The sequence below is a fragment of the Eulemur rufifrons genome, chromosome 8 (assembly GCF_041146395.1).
Source record: "Eulemur rufifrons isolate Redbay chromosome 8, OSU_ERuf_1, whole genome shotgun sequence".
NCBI lineage: Eukaryota > Metazoa > Chordata > Mammalia > Primates > Lemuridae > Eulemur > Eulemur rufifrons.
This window is the reverse complement of record NC_090990.1, coordinates 41,941,844-41,956,810: the sequence shown is the minus strand read 5'-3', so window position 1 is coordinate 41,956,810 and position 14,967 is coordinate 41,941,844. Positions and strand designations below refer to the sequence as shown.

At 42.6% G+C, this 14,967-nt stretch overlaps 1 protein-coding gene across 1 annotated transcript in view; it reads left to right on the top strand.

Moving 5' to 3' along the window:
• Nucleotides 1-360: 360 nt before the first annotated feature.
• PLPP3 (phospholipid phosphatase 3) overlaps nucleotides 361-14,967 on the top strand; it is an 80,470-nt gene continuing 65,863 nt past the window's right edge. Inside the window, exon 1 of the mRNA XM_069480053.1 lies at nucleotides 361-1,101. Within this exon, the coding sequence (XP_069336154.1) occupies nucleotides 963-1,101 (139 nt within the window). The 5' untranslated portion in view covers nucleotides 361-962. The remainder of the gene's footprint in view (nucleotides 1,102-14,967) is intronic.

Sequence of the window (14,967 nt, the reverse complement as noted above, 5' to 3'; positions counted from 1 at the left end):
AAAAAACAGTTTTCCTTGAAAATTGTATTTTCAGGATAATAAAAGTAACACTAAAGACCTGAAAGTCTCAAATTTGTAAGGGAGAAGAAATGCATTTTAGCTGTACAACCCCAAGTTGTGCCGGACCCCAGGCCAGCAAGAAAATGTTTCTTTTTATTTATATATTTTTTTTCCTTTCGAGACAATTTGGTGTTTCTGAACGCTAGGGGCTCCCGGATTCTCTGGTTTGAGAGTAACTTTTCCTTTTAGGATTTTTTTTTTTTTTTTTTTTTGAAAGGGGGTGGGGGAAAATGTGGCCTTAATTATCCTACGTCTTAGGCAGCTTAAGAAAGGGGCTGTGCTTTCGGAATCCCATCCGGAGCCAAGTAAGGAGGTCCCTCTCCCTCCCTCCCTCTCGCTCTCTCTCTCTTTTTAAAGGATCTCGTGAAATAAAAGTGCAGAAAACAAACCCGGGCGATCACAGCAGCAGCCCGCGGCAGCAGCAGCAACAGCAACAGCAGGAGGAGGAGGAGGCGAAGTTGGAGTTGGGGCAGGCGCTCCGCAGTTGCTGGGCTCCGCGCAGCTCCATTCATTAAGTAACCAGCTGCGGAGGAAGGTGGCCGGGCGCCCACGCTGCCCACTCCCTCGCTCCCGCACACAGCCGTGCGCCAGCCCAGCGCGTCCCAAGCCGCGCAGCTCTGCAAAAGTTTCTGCTCGGGATTTGGCTCTCTTCCCCGTGGACTTTCGAGCGAGTTGGGGTTGAGAGAGAGGAAAGCAGAGGCGCGCAGGGGGAAGCAGAAAACACCGTCTGCAGTTGGAAGCAGGCAGCCGGGGCTGCACTCTCCTCGCCGCGCCCCGAGCCGGGGGCCGACCCGCCGCTCTCCGGAGTAGCCTCGGCCGGGAGGCGACCCGGGCGTCTGATTGTGTGGCTTCTGTCGCGGGGCGTCTTCACGGGGCGGGAGGCTCGCGCCGCAGCCAGCGCCATGCAAAACTACAAATACGACAAGGCGATCGTACCGGAGAGCAAGAACGGCGGCAGCTCGGCGCTCAACAACAACCCGAGGAAGAGCGGCAGCAAGCGGGTGCTGCTCATCTGCCTCGACCTCTTCTGCCTCTTCATGGGTGAGCCCAGCCCCGCGGCCCCTCGGCCCTCGGCGCGCGTCCCAGCCCGGCCCCGGGCCGCGCCGCGCTGTCAGCTCCGGGGGGCCCCCGCTGCCTTCCTGGGGAGCCTGCGCGCCGCCCGGGCCCCGAGGTCCCCGCCCTCCCCGATCCCACCGACTTCCCGGCCTGCAAATTAGTGCGTTTGGGCGTGCTTGTGCGTTTGCAGGCAGCTGTAAACCAGCTCCTTAAAAGTCGTCTCCAGTTGGAAGCCCGGGCAGGGATCTCACGAAAGGTGTGGGTTCGCTCTTGTAGCACAGGGGAAGTTGGTTGAACCGAGTTCTAAAGCCAGCGTAGAGCTAGCTGGTCGCCCTCCATCCAAGTCAATTGGATCGCCCGGAGAGCTGGAGAGCCGGGCTCCTGCCTGGAGCCGAGCTATCTTCCCCTCGCTGTATGTAAACATCCAACCCTTCCGCCTTTGCTGCCTGGCCTGGCCAGGCTTGGCAAGCTGATCTTTTCACTTGCTTCTCTCCTGAAGGTGCTCTCCCCGGGCTTGGTGCGGGGCATGGGTTCAGCAGTCACTTCCTGAGTGCCTACTGTGTGCCAGTTGGTAGGCTGTTCCCCGGGCATCAGTTGTAACTAGCCCTCTCCCTGATTGGGTGCAGTAGGGGCGAGGAGCCCCATTTCACTGGTGGGCGCACTGAGGCACTACTAGGACAGCAGCGAGTCACGGTCTTGTTTGGGGACCACAATTTAATTGCACTCGCAGAGAGTTGAGGCGCTGGTCTGTTTTCCAAAGATAGAAGCCACAGCTAGAAGAACGGTGGGAGTGAAAGGAATTGGAGTGGGAGGGTGAGGAGGATTTATGAACTCAGTAGGGGGAGGGAGAAAGCTATTGACACGCATGTACAGGAGTTCCAAGGTTGAAGTCAGCGTAGGATATTTTTTTTTTTTAAAAAAAACGAATCGTGGTGTAATGGAAAGTGCAGAGTACTTGTCATCAGAACACTGCCACTCTACCACTTGCTGGGTGTGCTACCTAACTAACTGCCTCGCTGGCCTCAGTTTCCTCAGCAGTTGAATGAGTGGGTTGAAGTAGATGCTCTCCAAGCCCCTTCCTGCATTAAGAACTCGGATTGGGTCCAGGAGCTGTTCTGCCAACTCTGCTAACTGAAGAAACATCTGTGTTCCCAATTCAGTTCCCTTAAAATAGAATTCCTGCATGGAGACTTAAGTCCCCTTTGAAATGGATTTGTCCATACAGATTGTGCAAACCAGAGACTTCTTAGGCTGGAGTTACACTTCCACTGGTGTTCATGACGCTCTGGAGCCGTGTCCTTATTGCACAGTGTCCACTTGACCAGCCATAGTAAATTTGAGAATGGAAGAAAGGTGGGAGTTTTAGAGTTTAAAAACAGGAATGGCCCCCTTCAGATGAGGAGAGACAGCTGAAGGTGAAATTGTGCTCTGTGCAGGGAACAAAGGTCACTGCAGTTTAGGTGGCGTATCCCATTTCCACCTCTCTTAATATTAATTCAACATTAAGATTCTGTGTAAAGAATTGTCACTGGGGGACCTACCTTGCTGAAGGCAGCTGGCTTAATATCATGCACAGTGGGACAGATTAGTACCGAAAGTCTTGTAACCAAGCTATTGAAGTTTTAAAAGACCCTCCCCCGGCCCAGGGAGAGTACAAGGAAGCACTAAACACATTGAAGTTGTTTGCTGTAAACTCGCCTGGGGCCTCCCAGTGTTTACTCAGTGCGTTTTGTTGGTGGTAGGGTAAGCGCTTTCCAGACTGCCTGGGCAGGGGACCCTCCCACCTCCTACTTTGTGATTAGGAAAGCAGAGCTTGAGCATGCTTGACAGCCTTTGTACAATTTCCCTTCCACTCTTGTGAGTTTGGAAGGCAGTCCCAAGAGATGGTTTATTCTTATTAAAGAAAAAAGAAAAGCAGTGTAAAGGAATTTGTAAAAAGAGACACACCCACCAGCTGTAGTTTAGTCAGGGACCTAGAAACCCCAAGATACTCTGTATTGTGCACTGACGGTACAGATAAGGGGGGAGGGCAATGCGTGCACATTTGCCCCAACTATCCCCATGTCCCCTCAAGCTAATAATCTAAACCTATCTGTTTATTTTGTTTATTCACTGTTGGTCTTATGTTTGAGCAGATGATTTTGTTTACCTCAGAAAAGCAGTAAAGTATCAGAACTCAGGACCATGTATTTTATCATAAGAGGCACATAACTCCCTGTTTTAAAGAGACATTATGGCAACAAAGTCATTTTCAAAGTGACTTATTGATCAGTGTCTCCCCAAAGCACAGGCCAAATGATCATATCACTAATTAAATGCCTCTCTAATGCTTTTAATAGGAAAATCTGTTTGTAAGATAAATATTTACTTGAGATATTTCTGCTGGAAAACTGTATTTGGCTTCCAAAAGAAAAATTAATAGCACAACATGTGATTTTAATATTCCACACACCGCTGTCCTAAAAAAAAGTATTTCTACTTAGTTCACTTTTTGCCTAAGACTGTCACTATGATTTAATTTTTATATAGTTTATTGATCATATGGTCTGGATTACAGGGCACTAATATATTAAAAAGAGAGACAGTTTTCTGTTTATTCTCCCACAGGAATATATACCAAGCTTCATCTCCTAGTATCTGGAAAAAATAAAAGCTGATGTGCTATGTGTTATGTAAGTGGAAATATGCAAGTAGTTTAACTTGTTTCACATACCTTTTCGGAATGTTAAATTCTTGGTGAAAAAAACAAAAGTCCACTCTTGTTTGAAGGCCAAAAGAATCTGGTGTCAGATAACACCAATGGGAGTTTGTCTCCCATTGAACAGCTATCTTTGCTGGATAATTGCTTTTAAATAGTTAAGAATCTTTGCATGATAGTTTTTCTGAAATTGATTTTGTTATCGTTTCAATTAAGTAATATTTATCACCTCCGGTTTTTTTGTGCATTGGTTCTGGTGTATGGGATTACATGAGAGCAGCAGAGACAGAGACAGTTCCCAGGCAAGGAGGAAGGAACACCAACTGTCTTTCTGAGCTCTGTTAGCCTCTTTTTTATATAAATTAACTTATGTACTCTTCAATGTAACCCCTATGAACAGATTGTCTCCATTTTATAGACCTGAAAACCACATCTCAGAGAAGGGAAGGACAGATTCACACGTAAGTCAATATGAGTTGATCTGCAATTCTCAGTTCAACCTGAGTGGAGTAGTTTCCCCCTCTGAAGAATCTTGAAACTCAGATTTGCATCAGAAAATCCTCAAGCTCAGTTTGCAGAAAGTCCTGCCTCTCCACATTTCCCAGTTACACATTTGCATCAAAGGAGATGAATAAAGGTGGTCCATGACTTCTGGTCAGTAATGTAAAATTTAGGTGGTCAGAATGCTATTTAATTTGGTTGTTCCAGAATGTTTTGGGACATTTTTGATTTGCAGTTAAATGGAGATAAAACTCTAGAACAGTTTCCACATATGGGATAGAGAGAGTCATCATGTATTATTACTAAACTCTTTGCTTTCAATAGTGAGATGAGGGAACATGGTATAGTGAATAGAAAGAGAGACTTGGAGTCAGAAGCTTTGAGTTCCACGTTGGCCAGTGCCACTATCTAATTGGTGTGGTTGTGGACAAGTGGGTTTTCTGTGGATCTCAGTTTTTTTTTTCCCCTCTGCAAAATGACTAGTTGGATGGGATTATGCCTAATGTCCAAGGTCACCATCAACCATGCTGTGACCCATTTCTACCAGAGAGAAAAGACACATTTATTGAATGTCTACCTCATGCATCCACTCTGTTGGGCTCTTCATCATACATTCGCTCTGTGAATCATCACAAAAATGACCAGCCTAGAGACATGAGTTCTGGTCTTGTGCTGCCTCTACGATGTTGTGCAACTTTGGAAAAATTCACTTGCATTCTCTGGGCTTCAGTGTCTTTGTCATTGCAATGAAGGGAAGAGATGAGAATCCAGATCATCTCTCAGACTCCTAGCTATAACAATTTTATGAGGTTATGCTGGTAAATCGTGGGATGTAGAAACCTAGTCACTGCTTCTCTTGCACCCAATAATTGAAGTGTTATATGTTTGACTACAGAATTAATGCTGAAAATTAGCTTAAGTTGGTGTTAATTCTGGAGGGAAGGTAAGCACTGCTTCTACTAGAGTTAATCCAATATGCTGAGAAACTGGCTAGATTCTTCCTTTGCCAGATGTGTCCTTTTACCTGCTCCCTGAACTTTGTAATAATCAAAAACGAACAAGTAAACAAGCACATGGGGTGACTCTTTCTCTCTTTTTTTTGCTCACTTATGGTATTCTGTAAGTATGTGTTTTTAATAACTCAGTAGGTTTTGATAATTTACCAGGTGAACCGTAGAGTATAGAAACATATTTTCATTAAACAACTGGTGAACTGCTCAGCCAAGCATCCTTCACGGATTGCCATAAAGTAGGGAAACTCCATTTAGTAGGTAAGCCCTGTTGACTTTCTCCGTGGTTGAAAACCTCTGTTTCCTTATTGTACAAAATGGCTAGGTTTTTTTTTTTTTCCTCTTAGCTCTTTTTTCTTTCTTCCTTAACTTTCTCTTACACTTAAGACATATTCCATAGGGGTAGCTGCCTTTGGGGGAGACTGCTAAAGCCTTTTCTACTTTTAGCCCTTTTGATTACCTGTCAATTTGAGATTCGTTCTTTGCCCCTTCCTATGCAGTGGTTGGGGCTGGCAAGCCCAGTTGGTCATAGTGTGATGCCAGTGAGACCAGAGTCAAGGGCTTCTTCCTTGTGTGGGTGGTTATTTTTATGGGGAAACCCTACCATATGTGTCAGTTCAATTCAGTACACATTATGCAAGGAGTAATATTATTATTATTTTGGGGATGCCTACTATGTCAATATTTCATAAACTAACTCAGTAAGGGACCCATCTGGTAGGAAATACAGATTCTCAGACTCCTTCCCAGGATATTCAGATTTATTAGGCTTTGGGCCAGGGCCTGGCATTCTGTATTTCATAAAAGCTGCGGGTGATTCTTATCAGGTCAATTTTAGAATCACTATGCTGCGGATGTCTTAAGGGCAAGTGAATTGTGTAGTGGGGCTTTTTGTCCCTGCACTGAATGTTCTGGCACTTTCTGCATTGTTAGGTTGTCTGTACTTTTTGTTTGTTTGTTTGTGGCCAGTGCACCTGTCTTTTTTGGTAAAGATAATCAAGGTTGTTAGAATTCTTTCAAAGGGAAATATTACCTCTGAGAAGTGCAGGCCTGAAGGGGTCCTGTGCCTTTTAATGCAAGGACTTTGTCTTGTTTCTAATTGCTGAGAGGCTGGAATCTTTATTTATCTTATATAAGCTGAGTTCTATGTAGTCGAAGTTGCCAGCCAGGTGACCACTTTGGATAAATGAGGTGGTAGCTCTAAATATTTTCTTTTGAGCTATTGAAGTTTGTGCATGAGTGAAAGGTGAACAGGAATAAATTAGATTCCTAAACAGACCTTTTAAAATATCAAAGTGAGTTTGGCAGAGCATTATAGAAACAATACTAGGTTTGGATTTACCCAGATCTGGGTTTGAGTCCTGACATAAAGCTAACACCGTAGGTGTGACTTGGGCAAAAATAACTAAACCTCTCCAGGCTTCAATTTCCTCATCTGTAAAATACCAAACCTAGTAACACCCTTGTGTGGTGACGCTCAGGTGAGATAATGAATCTGAAAGCATTTTGAAAAGTTAAAAAGCGCTTTCTTATTACCAGGTGGGTATTATGTTGCTCTTATGTATGGTAATAGGAGTATTTTCCTTTCCTTTTCAGTTTCTGTACTCCTCAATGGTTCTACAAAATCCTCCTTCAGTTTTTTGGCAGCAATATATATTAAGGAAAATATATTAAGGAAAAACATTCTGAGGAGAATCCTAAGAAAGAAACTAGGCAGCGTGGACACAAATGTTTTCCATTAGCTGAAGAAAAGCAGTGGCGGGTTTCTGACCCCGTCTGGGAAGTCAGAGTGCAAGGACCTCAGAAGCCTTTGGTGGTGGCATTATCCCCCTTTGAAAGGGAGAAGGGCGTATCATCTTGAGAGAAAGACAAATATGCCTTAGAAAGGGCGGGAGAGAATTTGGACAAATGGTCTGTTTGAGGGTCAACTCTTATCTGTGTCATTGGACAGCCCAGGAGAAAACCTAACTAAAAGAACAGCGATGATTGGAAATGGTCAATACGCTTGTCACCCAGGCACTCTCCATACGTCCCGAGGAAGGGAGCTGCTGTGTCAGTCGCCGTATTGATTGTTCAGGACAGTCATGTGGTATAGATATGAGATCCCTTTAAGAGATGAGAAAGCCGCAGTTCAGAGAAGTTTCTAATGAGGCGCCTCCCCAGTTAGAAAGTAGTCGCCAAGTTTCCCAAGCTCTCCTCAGTGTACCCTGCTGCCCACTGTTCAGCGCAGCCCATGCCATGGAGACTCACTGTTTTCTATTTCTTTCCATTTCATTTATTTCAATTTTATTAAATCCAAATATGTACAGCATGTTTTAGAGGGCCCATTATAAGACACACGTATGAGTCTTAAAGATATTATTGGGCAGCAGAGTAGACAAAGTTACACGTAAATAATTGCAAAACAGCTTAAAGGGTGATGAATAAGCCTCTCTGGGCATAATAAAGAAAATACCTTGCAGCAATTCTTCATTGCCTAGGTTCATGGACTCCTTAGTATTTGGAAGTACTTTGGAGATTTAATTATCAACAGTACCAAGGTCATTTTTTAGCTCAGAAAAATAGGGCTTTTTGAGTTGGGGAAGAGTGGGAGGTCTGAGGGGGGAAATAGCACACAGGCTTTGGAGTCAGATTGGAGTTTGCTGACCATTATTAGCTATAGACGCTTAGGCAAGTTACTTAATCTCTCTGAGGCCTCAATTCCCTCATTTGTAAAATGGGATACTATGCGCCAAATGGGATGCTATGTGCATTGTGACAGAGCAAGGGCATGCCTGGTATAGTGCATGGTACATAGATACACAACAGGTGATTGCTGTTGTCATCATAGTCACCATGTCCTGATCAGTGCCCTCCATTCACATACGGGGACCTGAAGCCTAGATTGATTAGTCCAACGATAGTGGAAGAGCAGGACCTAGAACCAAGGTCTTGCCTTTATACCATTTCGCTTTTCTGATGTTTACTTGCCAGTTTGAAATTTTATATCATTTACAAGGTACAGTTCTCCAGAGAGCTCTGTTGTCGTCTCTTGCCTATGTCAATTGAAAGAGGAACAAGACAAACAGGTTTAACTTTTAATCCAAATCAGTGGATGTTAGTTGAGTGAGGCCAGAGATACATGGGGCAAATTTGAAGGACTAGGCAGTTTTTTGCTATCTTACTTTTCTTCAAGCTGGTCTTTGTTCTAGAAAGTGCTTATTACCAAAGATCAGTGCTGAATGATTTGAGCTTGAGCAGGCGCCACCTTTTCCAAATGACGCATCTCGGGAGAGAAGAAAGGGAACCCATGTTTTCAAAGTTTTTGCTTTTTTAAAGCATTTCAACAACCTCTTGAGGTAGGAATTATTCTCATTTGACCGAGGATGAAACTGAGTCTCAGATTAAATAATTTTCTCAAGGTCATACATTAATTGGCAGTGCCAACCTTCAGAGGAAGGCCAGGTCAGGTCCTTGAACATCCTTGTGAAGCTCTTCTTCCCTTAGGCCCCGGTTAAATTATAAATTATGATCTGCATTAAAATTCTCAAATTTAAAAACAAACCAAACCAAACAACACACATAAGACTCTTTTGGAAACCTTTGAAAGGAACATGATTTCTGTGTGCGTTGAAAGTATATATTGCAATCAGGGTATTGGTGGTAAGTGTGTTTTTGAGGTTTGTCACAAATTAACAAAATTATATGCCTAGGGAGTTTTGCAAAGAAATGCAAATCAGCGTAAGCGCCTTGTCATAATAAGCAGTATGCTTTGGTTCCTGTTTATGTATCCCCTAAAGCACATAATACACATGATTACATTGACACGAAGGAAGCTGTTCTCATTGATGGTTTCTTTATATCTGGCCCTCAAATTAGTTTGCGGTATCAATCAGTATAATTTCTAGAGAGCCTATTTAATTAAGTCTATGTTTGTATCTGTCTTTCAACTATAAGTCTCATTTTCTGCAGATGTTTCTTGAGCACCTACTATGTACTAGTCCCCAGAATTTCCTTGCCCTTGTAATTGCCAGGCTGATGAAAGGGAAACAGACTTTTGCATAATGGCAAACACTATATTAAAGGATGCCCTCGGAGCCTTGAGGGAGGGCCCATAGAAACACAGTGAAGAGTGATGAAGTTTGCCTGAGGCCCTGGAGCTCCGTCTTGGAAAATAAATAATAGCTCCCAAGCCAGGAAAGGGGAGTGGGTATTGCAGCAGAGGGAAACACAGGTGCTGAGACTTGGAAGCGGGGACATATTTAGGAAGGGTGGGTAGCTGGAGGCTGGAATGTAAGTGTCATATATTTGCATTGTGTAGGAAAAGAAGGGAGAATGTTGAAGATGTGGCTGGAGAGATAGGTGAGAGCTAGATTGTGAAAGGCGGCTGTAAATGGCAGGCATCTAAGGAATTTGAACTTTATTTTGGAGGACCAGCACCGCAAATAGAGTTTTATTTTGGTTTTCGTTTTTCTTTTTATTAGGGAAAATTTCATCTAGAAGCCAACCACAGCATATACCTAGGAGTAGAATTGCTGGGTCCTACGGTAACTCTACGTTTAACTTTTTGAGGAGCTGCCAAACTGTTTTTCATAGCGGCTGCCCCGTTTTAGAAATATCATAAGGCTAGCTAAAATATACAAGGAAAAAATACAAGAGTTTTACAGCAGGCCTTTGGAATTAACATATTCATGAAAAGTTTTGAGGAGGGAATTTAAGCTGATTCGGGTGTGAGAGAGATGATTGGATTGCAGGGTAGGCGAACTGGAGGCAGAAGAGCCAGACGAGTTGGAAGGTAAGTGGGAGCAGAGCCTGGGGCCCTGTGCCTGGAGAAGAGAGAGCTGGGTGAGAAAGACGTTGCAGGTACTTCCGGACCTCCTGGTTGGGAGCCTCTGAACTGTAGTGAGGTCACACCCTCCATAAACACTTTACATACAGTATTTATAGAAGATTTATGAAACCCATATGATAGGATTAGCTAATGCTTCTTTATGTGCATAGCCTTATTATAAAGATGAGGCTCTGTTATCTTTTTTCCCCCCCTCTGGAATTTTTAAATTTCTCAGATGCCCCTTGAAATAAAAGGACTATAAATCCTCTTGGTTTAGAGAAAGGGTTTTACTTGGGTTGTAATGGTATTTTTAAAACAGCTTTATTGAGATATAATTCACATACCATACAATTCATCCATTTAAAACACACGAGTCACTGGTTTTTAGTATACTCACAGAGTTAGGTAACCATCAGCACCACCGATTTTAGAACATTTTCATCCTTGCAGAAGCTATACCCATAGCAATCACTCCTCATTCCTCTTCCACCTTCCCCCATTCCATGGCAACCACTGATCAACTTTCTTTCTCTATAAATTTGCCTATTCTGAACATTTCAAAAAAATGTAGTCGTATAATATGTCGTCTTTTGTTACCAGCTTCTTTCACTTAGCAAAATGTTTTTAAGGTTCATCCATTTTGTAGCATCATTTCTTTTATTGCCAACGAATATTCCGTTGTATGGATGGATGTACCACATTTCATTTATGGCCATATCACTTGATGAACATTTAGATCATTTCCACTTTTTGGCTATTATGACTAGTGCTGCTATGATGGTTCACATACATGTTTTTAATTCCTTGGGTCTATATACTTAAGAGTGGGATTGCTGGATCATATGGTAACTCCAGGTTTAACTTTTTGAGGAATTGCTGAGCTGTTTTCCGTAGTAGCTCATCATTTTAGAAATGTCTTCAGATGAATACAGATATGTTAGGAAAAAATGCAAAAGTTTTACTTAAGATTTTTGGAATTAACATATTCATGAAACCACCATAGTGTCACTTTGTTCTCAGGGACATTTTCCACAAAGAAAGAAAGTTTTTAATCAGTTTAGTGGTGTCTCTGGGTTTGAGATGAGTGAGCAGAGAACAATCAGCTGACTCAGAAATGGATGCCGGGTCGTCAGGCAGATTCTGCTGAGTAACACTTCCACAGAGCAGGCTGGGACACGCGGACGCTTGGCTCCGCAAAACAATCTTCGGAGTACCTTGAAAACAATTAAAAGTGCAAATATTTCAAACCTATATATTCCTAGGATCTGCTTTACAATATGTTAAAGGCCACGAAACAGAAATCTATCTATTCAGTTTCCAATAAGGCTAATTATTCACCTTTTTTTTTTTTTTTTTTTTTACCTCTGGATAGATGGCTATATGTGTAATTATCATCTCAGAAATTAGAATCACCATGTATCTTTTAGACTCATGTACTGGATACCAGGAGATAGTAAAGAATGTAAGACACAAGCACAGATCTTAAGGAATTCATTGGAGCATTGAGCTATAAATGCACTCAAAATCAAGCTATAAGTGTGTGAAAAATTAAACCACAAATATTTTAAGAGGGTGAAGAAGAGGTATCACATTTATTGTTAAATGCTTCACATGATATCTCACTTAATCTTTCCAATGACAGAATAGACCTGGTTTTGCAGCTCAGGCAGGGTAAATGATTTGCATAAGTTCATACAGCTGATACGTATTGGGGCTGGAGTTTAGACTCAAGTATGCCTAAACAGTGAGCATTGCTAACATTTATTGTGTGCTGGCTCTCACCAGGTTAAGCAGTGTGCATGCGTTCTGTTTAATACTTCCAGTGAACGTAGGAAGTACTTATTACTGATATCTCCATTTTATAGAACTGAGGTTCGGAGATGTTAAAAATAACTTAGAAGAGGTTGTATAGCAAGTGAGTTTGACAGCTGGGGTCCGAAGTTGGCCTGGTGAGGCCATTCTTAACCATGAGGCCTGACTGCTTAAGTTCTCCAAGTGTTCCGGGAGCCCATGCTTTCCCCTGCTACCCAGTGCTGGCTTTCATATCGGCAGCACCTGAAGAATTGTCCAAAATGAGTTAGACTCATGCTTCTCACCCTGGGTTCTCTGGACGTGTAAAGTCTTTTAGGGCAGTCATGGGACATCCTATGCTATTTTCAATACTTCAAAAATATCTCTGTATACTGGACTTTTACCAATGATTAACTTGCCAAGAGTAACTCAGAGCACCAGCTTCTGCCTAGACTGGTCAAAGCATCAGCATTGTACATTTGTGATTTGATGACATCTGTCCCTTCACTCTGGTCTTGCTGGTTATTTCCACTAATCAAGAGATGGGATTGGCACTTTCTATGCTTTGATCAATAAAAATGAAGAAATGCTGTAAAATATACTCTACTTGGTAAGTACAGACATCTCTAGATGTGTCACAGGGGGACAAGAAGGAACTGCAAGGGATCTCTGAGGGTGAAAAGGTTGGACAATCTGGAATGGACCAGCAGCTCTGTGAATTTAAAGAATAAGACCACTGGGTCCTGGATTATATGAGAGGGCTTCTTAAAGGGAAGAGGGACTTGAACTAGGCCTTCTGTCACTTGCATCAGGCAGCAATAATGGGTCACTCTGTTCGTGACCCTTTTTGTACCATGGGCTCAGTCAGCTGTCATTGTGGTTTGGTGTAACCTTTGGGTCACATGGAGAGATTTTGAGCTTCTCTGGTTAGTGGCTGCGGATGCAGCTCCTTCATTAAATGTAGTAAATGGAACTTCCACCAGTAGCCTCTTCCCCACAAATGACCCACATTGTTGTGAAGTTAGCAACCACTGACAGGAAGTGGCAGACATGCTTCCCAGCCACACAGCAGATTTCATTAGACACTTGCCGAAAGTAGCTGTTTTGGTCAATTTGGCCTCTATAGGGTTCTAGGGAAGAATGGCCTAATATAATATTTCTTAATGTTGCATTTGCCTTGCTATCATCTTGGCCTTAATGGATATTTTTATTAGATGCACAGTGTCTTCTTTTGAAGCAACTGCACATACTGTGATCATAGAAAGGAACTTCCAGCAAGCTGAGATTTTTAAAATATTTCCAAAGTTGTTACCGACTTGGCAGAGAGTCTTTTATTTAGTGGGCTTCTCATTTAAATGTTTGGTGAGAGTCGCCCCAAGAACACTGCAGGGGGCATGGTGGGCTGCACTCACCTTTGTGAATGATTGCTTTCAGAGATCAGTACTATAGATGTAGGACGAATGCAGAATTCTTAGGGACTGACTGAGCAACGAAAATATACGTCTTGAGTCAACGTGTTAAAAATACAGGGCTTTCAATCCCAGAAGAAAATAATCTGTCTTAATTTTAGGTTTAATTTTCTTAAAGCTGTCCATGGAGTTGAGGAACCTTTAATTATGATCTTGCCTTAGGTTGGTTGTTTGCAGTTGTGCTTGCCTCAGCTGTGAAAGCCAAGAAGTTATTGTTAATTAATAATCCCTGAACATTTCTACTAGATGATAACATATGCATCTGAAAGTCTGAATTTAAATATTCTACAATTTTTCTCATTGTAGATCTCCAGCTACATAGCCCCCAAAAGCAAACAAAATAAAACACCAAAACCACCACACCCAGAATACCATTCTCCACATGTCAACTGGAATAAGGCTGAGATATGAACATACACTTACACTATAGTCGGGCACACTCATGGATCTCATCAAATCATGCAAGCTTGAAGGGGAGATATTCCTCCAGCTGATTTTACAGATGAGGCAGTCACTGTTCAGACAGGTTGAGGGCCTTGCTCGGGATCTTGGGACCAGAAAATGGTGGAGCTGCTGAGACATGAACCAACCAACACCCATGCTCTTTCCTCCAAGAACGAAGGTTGGCATTTGAGTTTTCACCGACTACTATTTTCAATGAGCATGTGAAGAAAGAAGGAAACCAGAAAGTTTTTATTTTTTAATTTTTAAAAAAATTTCAATTTTATTTACTTTTTGTACAGTCAGGGATCTCACTATGTCATCCAGGCTGATCTCAAACTCCTGGGCTCAAAGCAGTGCTCCCGCCTTGGCCTTCCATAGTGCTGGGATTACAAGCATGAGCCACCACACCCGGCTTGTAAATCAGAGTTTTAAAATGAAATTATCAGGACTTGTAAAGTTTTGAAGTTTGACTTGAAGTTTAAAGGCTTTTGCCCATTTCAATATTTCCTGTTTCTCTGTAAATGCCTAGAGGATAGAGGTAGACTCAAAACTTTTAGGCTGGAAAGGAAAGGCATGAACTTTACTGAATACTTATTATATGGCAGGCAGTAAGCTAGGGGCTTTTCATGCATTATTAACTTGCTTGAATTTCACAACAGTCCTATGAAGGAGGAGGTTGGCATTCATTTCGGTTTTCTCAGAACTTGGTTAGCAGTGCCTGTCTCAGCTCTTATTGGTGGGTGGTGACCCGCTGTATTAATAATTCAACTAGTTAATCATTAGCAGATATCACCTACTAAGATTCCAGGGAAAGTGCTTCGCTAGAATTTGCTTTGAGCTGGTCACTTGGACTGTGCATCCACTTTTACTGAAAATATATCAAAGAAAATCTCAGCTCCAAGTCTGTAGCACCTTAGAAGAAAAGATCAGACGCTGTGGTAGGAGAATACTTTGCTGGTTTCATATAGAAATGGAATGACTTTTCTGCGGAGGGATAGCAATTTCAGATTGGATTGTTAATTCTTCTTCTTATCAGTCTTCTCCAAAGGAGTTAAAAAGCCAGGGAAAGGAAACATTTTAAGTGAAGGAGCTTGCACTTTGGAAAATGCTCTGTGTATTTCCCAGGCT